Raw genomic sequence first — 18,106 nt, forward strand, 5'->3', positions numbered from 1 at the left:
AATCCCCCAACTTTCTGTTAACAGAGCAAGCCAAAGTCTGCAGTGTTTGTTTACTGCAATCAAAAAAGAAAGAAATGGCCATCAGAATTGGCACTTGATAAGATTAACATTGCAAAAACATGTGGTTCAGTGAGAGATTCAGTAGTATTTTCCAAGGCTGTCTCTGACAATAGTGTAAAGAGTTCTGCAGTGTAGTGTTTCTCTACCGCTCAAGTTGTCTTTTTAAGTGTGGCACAAGCAATGGTCAAGCGTAATCCCCAGGGAAATATATTGTGAGAGCGTATATTTTTAACAGTGTCTTTCTAGAAGGAGGAGACTCAGTTGATATAAGTCCTTTTCCTTTTCTCAGTCGGAGATTGTTGATCTATGGTAGGCTCTAGAGCAGTAGGACGAACTTTGAATAGGGAACATTAAATAAATCCTATAGTTAAAGAGCAAAGACCTATTTTAATACAATTCTATTGAAAAAAGAGAAACAACAAATGTTGCCACAACTGCTTTTAAAGTCAGCTGCTATTAGTTTATTTTGTCTCTGAAATGGTACTGTGTTGTACTGTGTAAAACTATCCTGCCAATGCAGTTTATTTGGTCTTGTTCAGAAAATGTTGAGATTGGCTTCCCTTGCAAACTTGATATTTGTTTTTGCTGTATGTTTTGGTATGAAGTTTAAATGTGTTCCTGGTTTTATGATTTTTTTCTAATTGTTTCTTCCATTTGTGGTTTTTGCTACCCTTGGTGCACTATGTAATGATTTGTTGATACTGCTTCCATTCAAGAATGAAAGTTATTTATTGCAGATATGATATAGAGTGGTTTCTTGCTTTACATTTGTTTAACGACGGTATCGCACCACTGAAAAAACACCAGCCGGTACTGTTCCACATAAGCAGATTATTTAACATAGTGTCGGCCGCTTCCTGTGGGGAGGAGTGGTTGAGTTGCGTCAACATCAATGGAGCTCTGTGACTGGAGCTTAGTCTCAGAGGGAAACACAAGCATACTGCGAATGGGGCGCGCTTTGCAGAGGGATGGTGTCCATGTAGACATCATACAACGCCATTGTCATCATTCATTGCAGTGGAGTTGATTCATGCTGGTGTACAACAGTATGCTTTTGACATGTCAAAACATATTGTTACATTTGAGTCATACAGAAGCACAGCCCGGGCTGGTTGCGCTGTATGTCCTCAACATGGCGTCAGTGGACAGCTCTGGAGAAATACATATGTATTTGAAGAGGTTTCACAAATGTGGGACTTATGATCACTTCATAAGACTGCATTTAGCCTCCATTGCCGTTCCCTGTCCAATGGAGCCACAACCTGAATCTATGCCATGCCGTGAGACTCTTATGGCAGCTTTGTGTGTATGTGTATATATTTTGTAGTTCTATGCATATGCAAGAGGATGGTGCTTAATGATACATATATTTACAAAAACTTGAAAACAGTAGATTTTAAAGAATGTAAAAATAGCAGGTAGTCGGTAAAAGTGGATGACACTTTCCCCTATTCTCGTGCAGCAATAGCATTTTAGACACTTTAATCAACTTTTTAAATCATGACCAAAAATGTACGTTTGCTTGTGACTAAACAAATTAATTTGAATAGTTATTTCCCTATCCTCAGACTTGTTTTTCACCCTTAACCTATGACCTCATGTGACCCCTTGTCTTTACTGGTTCTCCTAGGTCATGCGCTGTAATGAATAAGCTGCATTCATATCAGAGGTTGTTTCTACACTCCACACCTGACACACTGGACTAACTAAGGAATTACAAGTCCACTTAAAATGTAAACTGTAGAGGTTCATACAGCCATTTGGCCTCCACACAAGGACGAGGATGTTATTGTGGATATGTAAAACCATAATCCGTTTCTGGTTGGAGAGTTCAGTGTAGCCTTTGCCAATACCCGTGATGTTTATGCAAAAACACAATACGTAGCAGAAGATACCCACAGTGGCTTCAGAATGCCTCTTTATGGCATTTTTTGATGATGCTGCTGATTTTAAAACGTATGCTGATGTTATACTCCAGTTAAGGAACTCCTCATTTCTCTAATCAGTGTAATGCTGTGTGGGGGCTGACTTCACATCAGCACAATTCTTCTACACGCTTTCTAAATCTCACTCAGAGTTAGTAGTAGTAGTCGGCTGTTTATGTGGCGCACACTTCTAGGTTGAGTGTTGAGTCATCAAGCCTTTGCCCATGTGTTTTTTGTTCTATGATTCTCCTTGACAATGATAATATGTATATTTTCTACTCTGATTATTTATTTAATTTAAACTAAGCCCTGGAATTGTTGTGTGAAGCATTAATACGGCTTGATACAGCTGTAATTCAATCTCACTGCATCCACCCATGGGTGTAAAACAAACTGACTGACTGCTATGCAACTGCTTAACTAACATGCACTTGCTTTTCAGACATTGAGTCATATTAATAATCATAAGGATGGGCTGTTTTTGTACGTACCAGTAGAGAAACCTCGAAATGGACACCAGAATGTCAGCATTGAAGATCTGACAATGTTTAGCTCCTGCTGAATGTATATTTAACAAAGCTTTCGGGTGAGGAATGGCCTTTCACAGCCTTATCTCCTTGCTTGTCGTGATGACGATCCACGGGACATCCACTGCAGGTGACCTGGGTGAGTAGCTAGTGGCATATGTCAAGTGTGAGATCACCTCAAATGGTACACGCGATGGTGAACAAGCAATGGCCACAAAGCAGGCACTTAAAGGGGTAAAGCTGTCGGTCAAATGTCAATAAATCGGTCTACATACCTTTAATTCCCAGGCTCTTTTGCATCAGTAGGATCACCTTGCTAGTTGTGAGAGCTATCAATCATGGAAGGTAATTAGCCAGGAAAAGTCGACACTAATGATCCTCAATTGTCATTAGGACAAACAGGGGTAACCTTAGATTAATTAAATCTTTTGGGGAGATACTACGATTTTGTTAGATATTCTGTTATTCTAGTTCGTCAAAACTAAATTCTTGTGGGAGGTGGTTTTTAAGACATTTTCTGCACTATTCTTAAGGTAATGGAAACTTAGAATTTAAGGACTTCAGACAAAAATCAAACAAATGCTTCAGAATGGATTACAACTACTATTTTGATGATATAGTTTTCCAATGATACTGCACACAAAAATGCATCCGAGAGTGAATGTCATTGTTTATTAAAATTAAAAAAATACAAATCGATACAAATATTGCAATAAATAAAGAAAATCACAAACTACTTTGGTGTAGATGTTCTACACGTTTCTAGACATAGCAGAAAATTGTTAAAGCAGAACTGGTAACATATGTCTATTCGCCATCTTGGTTCAGAGGACAAGTAAGTATGCTGTTCCCCTTTGATCGACCTAACATTTCAAATGATTTGTGTTAGTTTTCATACAGACTATAATTATATAACTACTTCCATAGAAAAGGAGGCAAAAGAACAGTTTTGCAATTCGCGCAGAGTCAGTGACAAAAAGAAATACCAACAAATAAAAAAACATCTTTAAAATCGTGTCCGTGTTGTTCAATGTGGGCAGCAGGTCTTGGGCTTGTGCTGGCAGGGGGCTGGGGTTTGTTATGTAACATCTGGGTGAGTCTCTGCCTCGCCCTGCCACTGAAGCACCTGACAAGAGCTCTAGTCTATTCAAGGCCAAATCACTCCTTGTCACCAAATGAGCGTCCAGTTGCCCCATGAAGCGTGAACCGTGGTAATCAAGCATTTTATAGCGAGGGATAAGGAGAAGTAAAGCGCATACGAGCTTCCCAGTCTCCAGTGGTGTGTTGCAAGACCAATTCAAACGTGTGCACTTTTGGCATGGTTGGTGGACGGCGGAATGGTGTTGGGTCCCTGTTTGGAGTAGTAGAAACGGTTGTTGTCAGCGTAGGGAGCTGGGCTTTCCGAGCTGCAGCATGTGATCAGGCAGCCCCCCAGCAAACAGAACGCGGCACCCACCCAGCCGGCGTAGAGCGAGAAGCCGAAGGACATGAGGCCTTGCTCGCGATGGACACCGATAGGGAACCACACCGTGGAAACAATCCCACACGTAGCTGTAAAGACACAAAAGTAGTTGTAAACCACCATTTTAGTTTACTTACCGTCTAACAACGGAATGGTTCATTATTGTTTACGGGCGCTTATTAAACAGCAGGCTTTAAACAGCCTAATGTACTCCTGAAAAGTTGTTTCCCTGGTGCGCTTCTCATGGCAAACGTGTCTATTTTGAGAATCGGTGAGCAGTGGGAAAGTCGGAGGAAACTTTGACATGGTAAATTCCCGGGGGAAGGAAATAATAACAGGCGTGGGCCATTGCGCCTTTTTCAGTAGTTAGAGTAGTAGCCCCACCCAATAACATGTCCAATGTCCCATTTGAGGTCATATATATATGCTATAGCATCTCTAAGTGCCTTAATTATTAAATTATGTGTGTACAAAGTAGTTGTAAATCACCGGCCCAGTGCTTCCTTACCTACTATAAGGATGAGTATCCCACCGAGCATAGACCGTTTGTTTTTAGCGCTCTCCGGTTCATTTCCCAAGTTGATGCACGGCATGGAGCACAGCACGACCGCAATAGCGGGCAAACCGAGGATCGATGCGGTGATCATCAGGGCACGAGACGTCTGAATGTAAGCTTCGGAGGTAAAACACAAGTTGGGTTAATGCATCTATTAATTGACTTGTATGCAGGGACTTAAATAAAAACACATGAGCTGGCAACCATTGTAATTACTGCGATCCATGATTACAATTTACTAATAGACTAATAAATGCTGGAATGGACCAGACTCAATATTCCTGGTATAGGCTGGAGGGAATAAGGCTACACTGTATTCCAGTCCAATACCAATCATGTTCAGTGATATTTTCATTTATAAATGCTTATCCTATTTTCTTTTTCTAACAGTAGGCTACACATATTTTAGTACTGACTAACTTACCTGGTAAATCCAACATCTGTGTGAGGGAGACGCAGTGATAAAGCGCAGTAGAGATCACACAGTCCGCCCATAAACCTTTAGCCCCCAGCTCATCCATCTTTTTGCAGGTATTCATTCCATATTTACAGGTCACCACCCAGTCGTTGGTGGCTGTAGCAATGATGATTCCAATCCATCCGATGCAGCTGACCAAAAAACCGCTTAACTGTAAACAGGTGTTTGCCATGGTGTATTTTTTCCAAATAAAACTCTCGGTTATCCTCTGGAGCCAAAAAGAGGGTGTGAGAATGAAATATTAAATCAAGGTACTTATCAACTTATCAGTTAGCCTACCAGTAATTTCACTGCCACATGATTAATCTATAACCGCGTGTTGGTCAGAAGTTAGAGCATTTCGGAAAATAGTCAGATAATGTAATTCCATTTGGTGGAGAACCAAGTTTGTGAAAACGGTGAGATTACTCATTGTCACTAGTTTTATATACATAACTTTTGAGAAAAAAAATCTGACTAGAGACTTTCAACCAATCAGATGAACGAAAACACAGAAAACTCCCACCCCCAAAGTTCCAGTCAGAAAGAGCACCCTTCTAAACATCTGCAGCCTATAAGACTGTTAACCAGATGTGCGTTTCCCGAAAGCGTTGTTTAGCGACCACTGTGGTCATCGTGGGGAATGAGTAGTCTAATTTAAACGACGATAGTGATTTAACGTCGCTATCGGGAACCCCATGTTTAATATTTCTTTGTTAACCTATATGCACAATTTTGCAACTTTTGCATAACTAACTTAACCCTACCCTACAATATAAATCACAAGACCATTATAATAATATAGCAACCGCAAGAGGCTTGTCCATATCGTTGTCGCAAGAGTGAAAAGGAATGGTCTTGGTAGTGTCGACTGCTGTTATTTAAAGGCGTGACTGCCACCTACAGGCCCTGTAGAGTAGACTATACATCACTGTGGCATTTCAGCTTATGGGCTAGTTGATGCATATGTATCACAGTCCGCAGCTTTGGCTGCTTAGTTTAAGTATTTCACATCAAGGTATCGTAGAGTACGGTTATCAGGGATTTTTTTGTCACTCGAATGAGGAATTCACAGTTTACCTCCGATCCTTTTTATTTGGATACCTTTCATTCACTGGTTTTCTTCCTCGTTTCATAAAGGACCTGAGAAAATATCAAGGCACCCAAGAGCTGACAATGTTCAGTTTCCCTGTTGTGCCACTGACCAACTGAACAACCACCATTTTAACCATACCAAACTTAAATATTGTGCTGTTAACAGACTTAACAGTTTTTCCATTTATATCTAAATCTAAAAAATCTAATATAAGTCTCTGACATAGCTGTTGTAGATTAAGGCTATTAACCCTTATAGTTTTCAGACATTTCATAAAAAGTAAGGAAAGTATGTTTACTGGGCCTCAAGAATATTCTAAATTATTGCTGGTGGTAATACATGATGATGCATGTAAACCAAAGTTTTGTTTATTTACATCAGATGAACAGTCAGGACTCATTACTGTGGCAAACCTGCGATGTCCATCAACCCTCAGTGATAAGGCAGTTTCCTCTCTTTCCAGTAGAGGGTGGGGTATGCTCACTATATTTCAGTTCACTTAAACAAATAGTCAGATGTGATGCATTACCGACAGGCTCAACTAAAAGCACATGTCATTGCAAGGAAAACATGCTTGATTTGTTTGACATGTTTACTTTATCCTGCCTTTGCTATCAAAAATATTAAGGTTTCAAAAGTACCCTTGTCCATCTCCATCACCCTGTCAAGCATTTCTTGGAGTGGGGGGAAAGGGATCTTCTCAAAGCCCTGGAACAATCTGTCATTTTATGGAGTAGCATGTCAGCACTGAAATGTGAAAATTAAGCTAATGAAATGCCTCTTGACATTGACCTGACAGCAGGAGACAATCAGAATGTATTGCATTTTTTTTCTTTCCACTTTGAAACCTTGCCTCTGGAGCAATCCTTTGTTGGGTTCAAGGAATCAGGGAGATATAGTGGAATGACTGTTGCCTTTTATGTTTAAGTTGTTTTTCACAGATACTGTGCTGGATGTCTTCTAGAGAAGACTGTGGACGTGTAAAAGAAATGGACATAAATGGATTCAGTGTCCTCTCTTGGGTCAGAATCTGACAGACTTTATTGGTTTTGTTCCTCTGGGAGTCTTGAAGGGAGGGAGAAGGGCAACTTTATTACAGTCACAAATACCTTCTTTTTATTGTTGGTATTCCAGAGTTGTAGGAAGCTGTTGGAAGGTCCTGTAGTCCATCCAGTATATCCAGCAACCCCAAGGTCATGGATCTAATTCCCAAAAAGCACCTATATAGGTATATATTAGCTGAGCTGACGTAGGATAATCGTGCCTACTAAATGCAAATGCAAAGCAACAGATCTGGGAAATTACCATACCGATGAATATTCTTCGTCACTTCTTTTAGGCAGTTGTCAAGAATATAAAATTATATGACAGCCTACTTCATATTCTTTCATTTCTCTGTTCTGTGTTTCCCTTCTTTCTCCCTCTTCAATCTCTCTCTCCCTCTTCAATCTCTCTCTCTCTCTCTCTCAGCCCCCCTATTCTCCTCTTCATCCTTCATAGAGGCAGTCTGACGCTCCTGTTCCTCCTCAAGCTGTGCTGGCACTGGCTGGCATGAATCTCACTCTTCTCAAGGTCACAGAGCTGTCTTCTGCACCTCTCCCTCTAGTGCTCCTCGAAGTCAAGCCCCTCAATCCCACAAACCCGCTTCCTATGTATAAAATGGTGGCTGGAGTCAGCCTAGGTCAGACCAGGGTTTGCCTGGCTCAGTGTGGGACCCCCTCTCAAAGGTAATTAAAAGCAGGTCCACACCAGCTCCTGCCTTTGATTCTCTCTGGCCACAGATCCCAAATCACAGGGATGAAAGGCACTGGAGACCCAGCTAGCGACACAGTGGCTCTTGTGTGCTGCTATTTAGCGTTAGATGACACAATGAGTTGTTTTTATTTAGTCTCAATTAAATTAAAGTGAAACGCATGGCATTCAAATTTCATTAAATCACCAGTCAGGAGCTACTGTCCAAAGCGAATTGGAGCAGAGTGAAGGCATACATTTCATTTTTGTGTGTAAAGCATACAATAATGTTTGTGTTCCTTGTTGGATCAACATGGTAGCATCATTTTTACATGTTCAGCTTTCAGACCCTACTGAACTCTTATGTTGTCATACTCTTGCTGTAATGGTGCCCATTGGCCCTCTCCTCCCCATGTGACAGTCCTCTTGCTGGCCGTGCTCAACCTGGGCGGGGGGCAGTGGGAGGTGAGATGTAACTGATGTTCACACAGGTAATGTGCGCCCCTGACAAGTGTCCCGCACCCTCTTCCAGCAGTGAGCATCGTCTGTGCTGTAATTAACAGAACACACAGTGATAAATAGTTGAAGCACAGGGATGCACAAGGAACCAACCCTCCCAAACCCCCAATTCATCTCTGAGTGAATACCTTGCCTTTCCTCCTCCTGCTCCCTCTTTTTTTCCTCTCTCTCTCTCTCTCTCTCTCTCTCTCTCTCTCTTCACCCCCGCTCTCTCTCTCTTCTCTCTCTTTCTCTCTCTCTCTCATCTCTCTCTAGTTTTTAAGCATGAACATGGGATTTAGGGCAGTTGTGCCTCTTGACATATATTAGGCTCCAACGTGTTCTGTTCTGAAAAAAAAAGGTATAATCCAGAATTTGTAGACATGAAGTGATGGAAACAGGCGGGTAGGAATACTCTATACTCAGTCTTAGCATAAGATTTACATTTCCATTATTTTTAATCATATTCCTTGATAAGCCATGTCCCAGCTTCCAACTGTTTGCTTAAGTCTCGTCTCTGTTTTATAGTTTGTTTACAAAATATTGGATTATTTACGATATTTCTAATGCACAGACCTCTGCAGATGTGTACCTTGCATGATTCAGGTGCATTTGTGAGTGTTTGGTGGACATATATCTGGTTTTAATGTATGTAGCTAGAGCCTGGCCAATCCAACTATGATCACACACACATTAACCCTATGAAGCCATTTTCTTTAACAGTGGTGTTGTGTCATGCCTGTCTTCCCTGAACATTGTGTCAAAAAAGGCTAAAGAGGCAGGCAGTATGTTGGAGCCCACTTTTCCCCACTCCAGCTCAAGACACGTTAAAACCATTTTCTGGTTGTCAAATGTCAAGTCATCCATGATACGAAGGAAAATTATCTTTGCTCTAGCCTGTCTCACCATGTCTCATAACAGTCTGTGTAGTCAGCTGCAGACATTGTGCGTTTGGTATTTTGTGACAAATGCTTCTGTCTTGGTTGTAGTTATCAAGCAATTTGCATCCTTGTACGTGTGCTGTTGTACATCTGCCAACCACAGTCATGAAGGCCGAATCTTTTCACATGAGCAACACTCCTTCAGGTTTTTTCCTAATAAACTAAATGCCATACAGCCCGAAGTAAAAAAAAGAAAGAAAAAAATGAAGGTCTCAACAAAACAAAGTCCTGTGGGGTTAGTTTGTGAGGCAACGGGAAGGCGAGATTGGGAGGGTGGCGGGCGTAACAGCAGCTTTGTTTTCCATTTCACACATTGAGATTAGAGACAAATTACATAGCCTCACTGCTTCCTCTGCTACAATTCATTATTTATGAAGACGTTTGTTGTTGGTTTTAATAGCCTAGACACTATATCAATATGCATGTGTTCTGCAGGACTTGATAATGAATGCTTGTAAAAGTCCAACAAATGAACAAGATATATCAAATGAGACATTACATTCTGTAACTGTCTGTAATACAGACATAGATTCCCAGCCTTTCATAGCTGACCGCGTTTCTCTAGGACATTTATCACTGTGTCTGACAGTGACAGCCATATTTTGTAAGACCTGTCAGTCATTTAGGGTGCATTTTAATCTTTTGAGCCGAGGTGATACAGTACAGTACCTCTCCAAAAAGATATACTCAAGCCTGGGGAGTGGCTTACAGCATACAAGCTAATTATAAACAAACATACATCCCAGGTCCTTAGTGTGCTAAGCTTCCCACAGCAATCACCAGGGAATCCCCTGTTAATTTTCTCTGCAGCTATGAATGCTCAAAGAAGGTGAGAGCGACGAAACAGCAGCGGAAGTCAATAACGGAGTGTGATCATCGCACTTTATGCATGCAAATTACGTAAGACATAACCAAAGGCGCAGAGGCATTTCAGGCCCATTGCATTTCCAGTGATCTACACTGATAGACACAGCTTTGCAATCAATAAATGCCAAAGCCTCACGATGAAAAAAGTGTTCTCAGCACAGTGTGGAATCTCCTTTAAAAAAGAAGTGCCTTCGTTAAAGGGAGGAGCGTGCCAAGTCCATTAAAAGGGTTATTCAACTACATGGATTTACATCTAGGGGTTCAGAATGATAGATCAGATGTCTGATATTACTAGGACAGCCTTGGCCTGATGCTGTGTCCTGACTCAGCATCCCCTCTACTCTTAAAATACTGCCCTCTACTTATGAGGTGTCCAACTGCTCCACTCTTAAAATACTGCCCTCTACTTATGACGTGTCCACAACCAACGCACAACGAAGGACTCGCCACAAGATCTGAAATGTGTGAGGGACAGGGTTGAAATGCATTCATCCTTCAATAAATGTTGACTTTCTTGTTTGCCTTTATCAAATCATTATCCTGAGGTTGTGGTTTCTCGTTCTAGTATGTTTCTCTGTGTTGGTGCCAGCCTACTTTCAAGCCTTGCTGACGTTCAAATCCTGAGTCGGGACAGATAAACAATTGCTGTATCTGAAATTATGGTTGTTAAGATGTATTGCTATGCCACTGGAAAGAAAATTTCAAGTTTGCTTGGGGTTCAGAAAGGAGAGCATATGCTTAGGACAGTATATGCTTAGAAATGTTCTACAACTGTTGGTAATCGATAGGTACTCCTTTTGAATGGCAATGACTTGGGTTTGGGACTATGAGTGAAACCTTCCATTTTTCCAGCCGATACCTCTTGATATTCAGAGCACAGCTAATCAAGATGGTTAAAAACAGTGCATAAAACACCCACACTTTCACTAGTAGTGCTTCTTTTTCATTTTCTTTCTAAAAAGCACATCAAATTTCCTGAACATGTCTCAAACGTCCTTTGGATGTTGGGTGCCAAGTTAATGTACCAATATGTACATCAAAGTTAACGGTTCACAAACACTAGTATAATGTATGAGGCCTCACAAAACAAGATCAATTTCTTGGTATCTACCCTATTTTAAACTAACAAAACACAACTGAATTCATACTGTGTAGTTCACTATTTGGAATTTCAAAAAGCAGTTAGGATAGAACCTCCGTTGTTGCTTACAATTGCTTATTCAAACAATGATCCGTGTACAAAATGGAGCTTCCACAAAAACAGCTATACTGCTGAGGCAATAAATAGATGCAAATTCTCTCAGCGTTAGACTGTCATCTTCCCTTCAGATCATCAGTCTTTATGACTTTGGTCTGTGCGCCTTCTAGTCATGATCCCCAGGGAAGCACTACTGGGACTGCACCTTGTTAAAGACAGCTTGCGTCTTTGATTTAACCGTGCGTCTTCAGGGAGGGTGACGGTGTCAAAAAGTTAGATAGCTGTCATTCATTTGACAGGATTTGTTTTGATAAATAGTGTAAACAGTGGACACCTGAAGACAAGGGAGGACAAATATGTATTCATTTATGCAGCAAGGAACACTGCAGGTACTGAATATGGCCACTCAAGTAGAAATAGTCACAGTAATTCTAACGATATGCACCCTTGGATATATACTATCCATACTGTATTTCAAAACGACAATATGCCTACATTAAGATTCCCCCAACAAAAATCAGCAGAGCATTAACCACATTATTAAATGCCTGTTAATTACTGAATTGATCAATAGAGAAGAGGTCCCACATTAACATTGTTATGAATTACTAAACATAAAATAACCTTAAAAGAAACAGCCAACATTCAGCAAAACCATTCAGGCTTTTCAATCACAGGTATTGGTAAATTCTTTTTAATGAATGCATTGGAAACCTTACTATAAAATATTACTTTCATAATCTATTAAGCTACAGCATTAAATTCACCAAACCAGCAGATTTTCTCTGATTTTGAACCCTGTAATATTGACAGTGCAAATTGAAACTCTTTTACTCTCAAAGGCAGAATTATTTATCACAGGCGCTGCGCTCGCATAGCAGTATGCAGCAAAGAGAATGTATTGCATAGAATATTTACAAAGCACTTTTATTAGGTGTCTTTCCATCAGCTCCCTTGGCCTCCATTAAAGAAGAGATGTCAAGGTACAGTCCAAGTCTTAGAGCCATTAGGCGGCTGTCAGTGCTATTTTTCAAACGGACGAATGACTTTAGTCTACAAGGTCAGAGGGGTTAAATGATTTGTTGCTCTATACCACTGTAAGATAATGTGTCTAATTCCGAGTCATCAATTAAGATTAGCATTAATGTCAGGCCTGGCATCAGCAAGCTTCTGTGAAAAACCCTTTCTGCAGCCACTGTCAGGCAAAGTCATCCTCACTATTTTGGATTAGTGGGCAGTTGAGATGATTTAGTGATGGTGCAGGCTGGAATGGTATTTCAGGGTATAATGGAAGAGGTGGGCATATGTGTGAGGGACAGCAGTAAATGGGAATGTTTCAATGGTGAAATTTCAAGGGCTGTTCGGGGCTGGGGTGGACACGGAGGAGTGAGGATGTAGATAGGTGCAGCAGGAGGTCGCCTCTCTGGAGATCTTTGAGTTTATCTTTGCGCTCGCAGACAGCTGTCCCCCGAGGTGGCTCTGCAGCGCCGCTCCCTCCAGACCTCAGCTGATGAAGACTGGTGCCACGTCTGAGGTTCTATGTAGATTTGACCAGGTTAGGATTAAAAAGAAGTCAAAAGAGTTTCCTCGACTTAGGGGTACCTATCTATGACCTTGTCAAGGTCAGCCTCCTTCAGTCTGCCCTGTGTGGTCGCTCATCTGTGTCATTTGTCGCCACTCTTACAAGGGAAGCATAACATTTGTGTGCTCTGGCCCCTCCAACTCATAAGTTAAAAGTGGTTTGGCAATTACACCTGGAGTTAGTTCAGTGGGCCTAAAAAACATGGATTAAATGTTGTCTGCATGCAGTCTACACAAGCAAGCAATGTTGAAAAAGCTCCCTCTGTTGAAAATGCTCCCTGTGTTGAAAATGCTGGTGTTGCTTACACATAATTACAATTATTTTGTCATGAAGCTTGATGTTAGCACCTAACCCCTGGCCTTAATAACCAGTCGAGACATACTCAAAATTAAAAAGAAATTACAGTTGGAGATTATACAACAGGAAAATGTGAGGACCATGCTGTATAGGTAAAAGGTTAAATGTATCAAAGCCTGCTTTGTGCTATGAGAACATGAGACAGCAGACACTTTACTTTAAATGTACTTACTCTAATTAGCAAACTTAATCTGATTAGCATATGTATTGGATAAAATATAAACAAATGAGCTAATACATCACTAAAACAATAATAAACAAATCATAATGAATATATGATATACATGCTATTCTAATGTGGCTCTAAAATGTCTTGTTTTATCTCAAGCCTGAGGCATTTCTACAGCCTCATCTTTATAAACATCAAAGGGAAAGACAGTGTATCCGATGAGACATATCCTGGCATGAACGCACGCGGACAACAGCAGCACTGAGTTAATGAGAAACAATGCAAATGAGCTGCTCAAATGGACAGCATGTGAGGGAGGAACTTTAGCAAATATAATTTTACTGGCCATGTCATCATTTGCTGCAAACCTTATTTGCCCTGCTACATAAAGGAGCATGTTGCAGAAATACATTTCAAAATATATTGGTTCTGGCACCTGGGGGTCTCTTTGTCCAAGTCAATATCTTTCATTAATAGTACATTTTCATGCTTTTTACACATCACTCTGGATACGGCATACCAAACCTTAATTTGTATTTCTGTATGTCGCTATTTACACCATCATGGCTGCAATTTCTGCCTATTTTCCATTTCAGGCATATAACAGTATGGCTTCTCATGGGTAGGTAATTGCCAGCCATCCAGCAGCTCTCAAGCTCTGTACTGAATGGCTCTAGACCTCAGGGCCCGTGGATGGAGTACTTTAATTGAACCACAAGTGACTCATATGAGGAATACAGTGGCACTGGAAGAAGTTTTATTCCTTTGAATAAGTTGAGCTATTCTCTGCTATTCAAAATATCATCTGACAGCAGGCCCGAGACCAGGGGCTGTGAAACGTATTCTTAATTAGTAAACGTCAGAATCATGTCAAACGATAAGTCTTTGTGAGTTGTTCTAGACAGAATGGAGATAATACAGATGGAAAAATATGACAAATCAGTACTCAAAGATCCTCCAGCAAGTTTAGCCTACAGTATATGCTGAAACACTATAGTGTCTCCCATAGTGCTTCAACTTTATTATGGTGCCATAAGATGATGCTACCTAATTCCTTAAATTCCTGAAATGTTCCATAGGTTCCGGACTGTTTTAAAGCATTGAGGTTATGAACTGTAGGAGAGTACAGTGACTATGAGTGCTTTGGTTGTATAGCACATAATGGGTCAAATTGCAAAAAACTACAAAAACTGCAAAAAGCTCTGATTCCATCACTGATTTCAGCTTTGCAAATCATACATCATATTATTATTATTATTATTATTATTATTAATAATAATGTTTTATTTCTATTGTTTTGCCTCAATAAAACATTATCAACCGAGCAGTGAACTCAGGTTTTGCTCTTTCCATCACCCTCATCCTTCTAAATGACTACTAATTTAGGTAAGGCTCTGGTACAGCGCTCAGTTCACTCTCTTCCAATTTCTACTAATTTAGGTAAGGCCCTACAGTGCTCAGTTCACTCTCTTCCAATTTCTGGAGGGCGAGGGATCAGCGAGTACAGCCCAATGTGTGCCGTTGGTTGGTGGTTTCTCTGGTGTTCTCTGGTGTTCTGTGGAGCCAAACGTTCACTTTTTATCATTTCTCACAATTTAGTGGGCTGATGAGACAAGAACGATGTTGACAAAGTTAATTAGATGAGACCTTTAATGAATGAGGGAAAAATGAGTACGTTCCAAACATTAGTGGAAAATCAAGATGGACTGACACAGAGAGCCAGTTAACAGTTCAGCAGAGCACACAGATTTTGATCATCGTTAATGGAAAAAGTAAGTGACTGTATCAATGTTGCATTAGTAGACTTTCTCATTTAAATGGATTAGGATGATATACTTGATTCCATTTTGATGGCAGCAATAGATAAATAAATTTAAAAATAAATTTAAACAAAAAACTAAAATTCACAGTTTTATTCACTGTTTCCCATGTAAAATGGGCCGTTGTAATCACAGGACATTTATATTTCTCAACTCTGCATCACATTTATTAGGCACTTACTTGTTGAAGTTGGATTGTTTATCTTCTAAGTATATAAACTTCTTGTCTGTGATATCGAAAAACTCAGAGGCTGTTGTGACCGCTCACAGTTGGCACAGTTGTAATCTCCCACAAGTTTTACAGTTCATATCTGAAGCAGCCATTTTCTCAGTCTGGAAAATAAGGAAGAAGTGAGTAAAATGCTGTTGGCTTGTGAGGTCAAGAACCTCCTCTGCATGCCTCTCCTGAGACAAAACTCCCCCTCTCAAGAGACAACATCCTCTAATAATCCTTGATTAGAAACCCTTAAGATCTGGCTGCAACTGGTGATTAAATTAATGCATGAAGAGATAAATGTCTAGACAGTTTTGAATAGCTTGTTTTTATGATCCTCTAAAAATGAATCAGAGCCCACAGCAGGGCGTCTGACTGATGATGGTACAGCTTCCAAAAACTCATAAACTCACAACTCTCAGCCTTTTAGAGGGGAAAGACCATTTACTGTGGGCAGGCCTGCCATGTGTCTTGTTTGGGCCGGGGACAGGGGGCAAGATTGTTGTGTCATTGTTTATTATGTTTCATGAGTAATGTCTTCTGTTGACCAATCGGATTAAGAGAAACATAGAATTAGACCTGATGCTGATGTTACATTTTTAATCCAATTTAAACCTACTAAATGCAAGGTTTTTGTGCTATGTTTAATGTGAACAGATACAGTGCTATGTTAAATGTGCACAGATACACAGCTTAATGGGCACTTTTGTTCCAAATATCATCTGTTTGTCTGGCTAATTGTTCAACGTGGACAATTTTCCCTTTTTAAGTTTATCAGCCAGCTACAGCCTCAGGAAATGTATCTCCATGATTTTAGCTGATGGGCTGAATGGGGAGGGAGGGGAAGGGAAGGGAGGAGTGCACAGGTTTGTTATTACACTTCAGGTTAGCTACAGCTTGATTAGCAGGTCATGCCTATTGTAACTTTGATCATGCATCACATTTGATCTATCTGTCGAATATAAAACAGCCACCAACAAAATACATGATTAATAGCTGAACAAGAGAAAATCTTGCCTGTAATGGAGTTGTGGGCTGGGGTGGTTATGTGCATATGAATAACCTCAGCAGACAAAAGTGCCCAGCGATCTGAGCAGACTGAACCTGTGGCAGGTGACGAGCAGCCAAAAGGTCAGGTGAGCCGACGGACAAGCATGACTGCTCCTCATCACTCATGCTATGGCAGTGCATGAACGCATCCATCTACCATCCCTTACCTCAGGAGCCAGAAAGGTCAGATTACAAATCACCCTCAGAGGAGAGACACCACAGGTCAATCACCAAGGGCTCATCATATTTCATGTACTATATCTAATGGCTTCCCCGAGTTTATTCCAGTCAATCATAGTTTAGGGGGTATTGACTTGTCTTTTTATGCTTGCTGTAATATGAGGTAAACAGGTATGTGGTGGGCCTTAGATATCTGACCGTTGGAAATGGAATTTCAGAGGGACTAAGTATCTGGCTTATTAAGATGAAGAGAGCGCAACAGTGAACGATAAGAACGGAGAAGCGTATCTTTGAAGGAAAAATTCAAAGTGCCCCTCGCATCTCTGCCAGTGCGACCCCCCTCCCTGACCTCAATTAACTCTGCTTCTGAGGGCCAGGAACCTCAAAGATGTCTCCAGTGCTATGAACAGAGCCAAGCATGGGAAGGAACAGAATTTGCTGAAGTTGCCCAAACTCTTGTTTGTCTTTTGAGTCTTTACTTTGCTCAAGCTTTGTAGAACATTTCAACTGTGCGCCCAAAGCTAACATGATTAACTTTCGCCAGTACATATGTCTGAGTTCATTACATCTAATAATCTCTAAAAAATAATAATAGCCATGATCTAAACAAATATATGATAGTGATTGAAAATGGCGGGATATGCACACACTTTACTTTAGGGCATGACTCTGTCAGCGCAGACCCAGGTTTTATCTCATGGGCTGCTAAACAATCTTAATCAAGGCCTTTCTATTGCCCTTCAGTAAGTCATTGACACTACAGGAGAATTACAGCAATTTTTTTTATAACTGACACATTAAGTGATGTGGGAAACGTCTTAAGCTGTTGAGGATCTGGGAGTGAGAAAAATGGAAGATTTCTTTTGTAATTTATGGTTTGTAGGGAACACAAAGTCAAACAAGATTTTCACCCTGCCACCGTCCTTGCATGATGGCACCTGTGAGGGGATCGATCGGGCCATCACTCACGGCGTGGCGGTAAGAAGAGGGAATGGGCAATCAGCAGGCCACGCTAGATGAATGGTGGCTACTTCATTAGCGCCATACGTGTAGCTGGGGGAGAGGGGACAGGAGCGTGACGCCGTCGACTGGACCTGATTCCTCTGGAAATTACTCCAACTCAGCAAGACGAGCCTTCTCAGTGAATGCACCCGGCTCTGAGTCAGGGGTTTCTCATGGGATATGTGCACACCCGGGTGTCTGGTTCATTTCTCTTATTTATATATGAAGCCTGTTATTTGCTCTTCAATTGGACATGCTCACGGCTACTCTTCAGCATCCATTTTACAGCCAGAAGTAGATAATATTGCTCAGAGCTACTGCTTGTCAGATTACATGAATAGAAATAAAGTGATTTTAAGGCCAGCATTTACTGTAGTAATTGTAAATCTGCAACAAGCACCAACAAACAACGTG

The 18,106-nt window shown here is 40.8% G+C and overlaps 1 protein-coding gene across 1 annotated transcript; it reads right to left on the reverse strand.

The window, feature by feature from the left end:
• Window positions 1–3,333: 3,333 nt before the first annotated feature.
• Window positions 3,334–5,351, reverse strand: cldn11a (claudin 11a). Its single transcript, XM_080837505.1, has 3 exons — window positions 4,955–5,351; window positions 4,483–4,647; window positions 3,334–4,063 (listed from the first exon to the last, which is right to left on the reverse strand). Exons 1-3 carry the CDS (start codon window positions 5,178–5,180, stop codon window positions 3,810–3,812), a joined length of 645 nt encoding a protein of 214 aa, XP_080693631.1. The 5' UTR covers window positions 5,181–5,351; the 3' UTR covers window positions 3,334–3,809.
• Window positions 5,352–18,106: the final 12,755 nt, after the last annotated feature.

The sequence above is a fragment of the Sprattus sprattus genome, assembly GCF_963457725.1.
Source record: "Sprattus sprattus genome assembly, chromosome: 4".
In the NCBI taxonomy this organism is placed as follows: domain Eukaryota; kingdom Metazoa; phylum Chordata; class Actinopteri; order Clupeiformes; family Clupeidae; genus Sprattus; species Sprattus sprattus.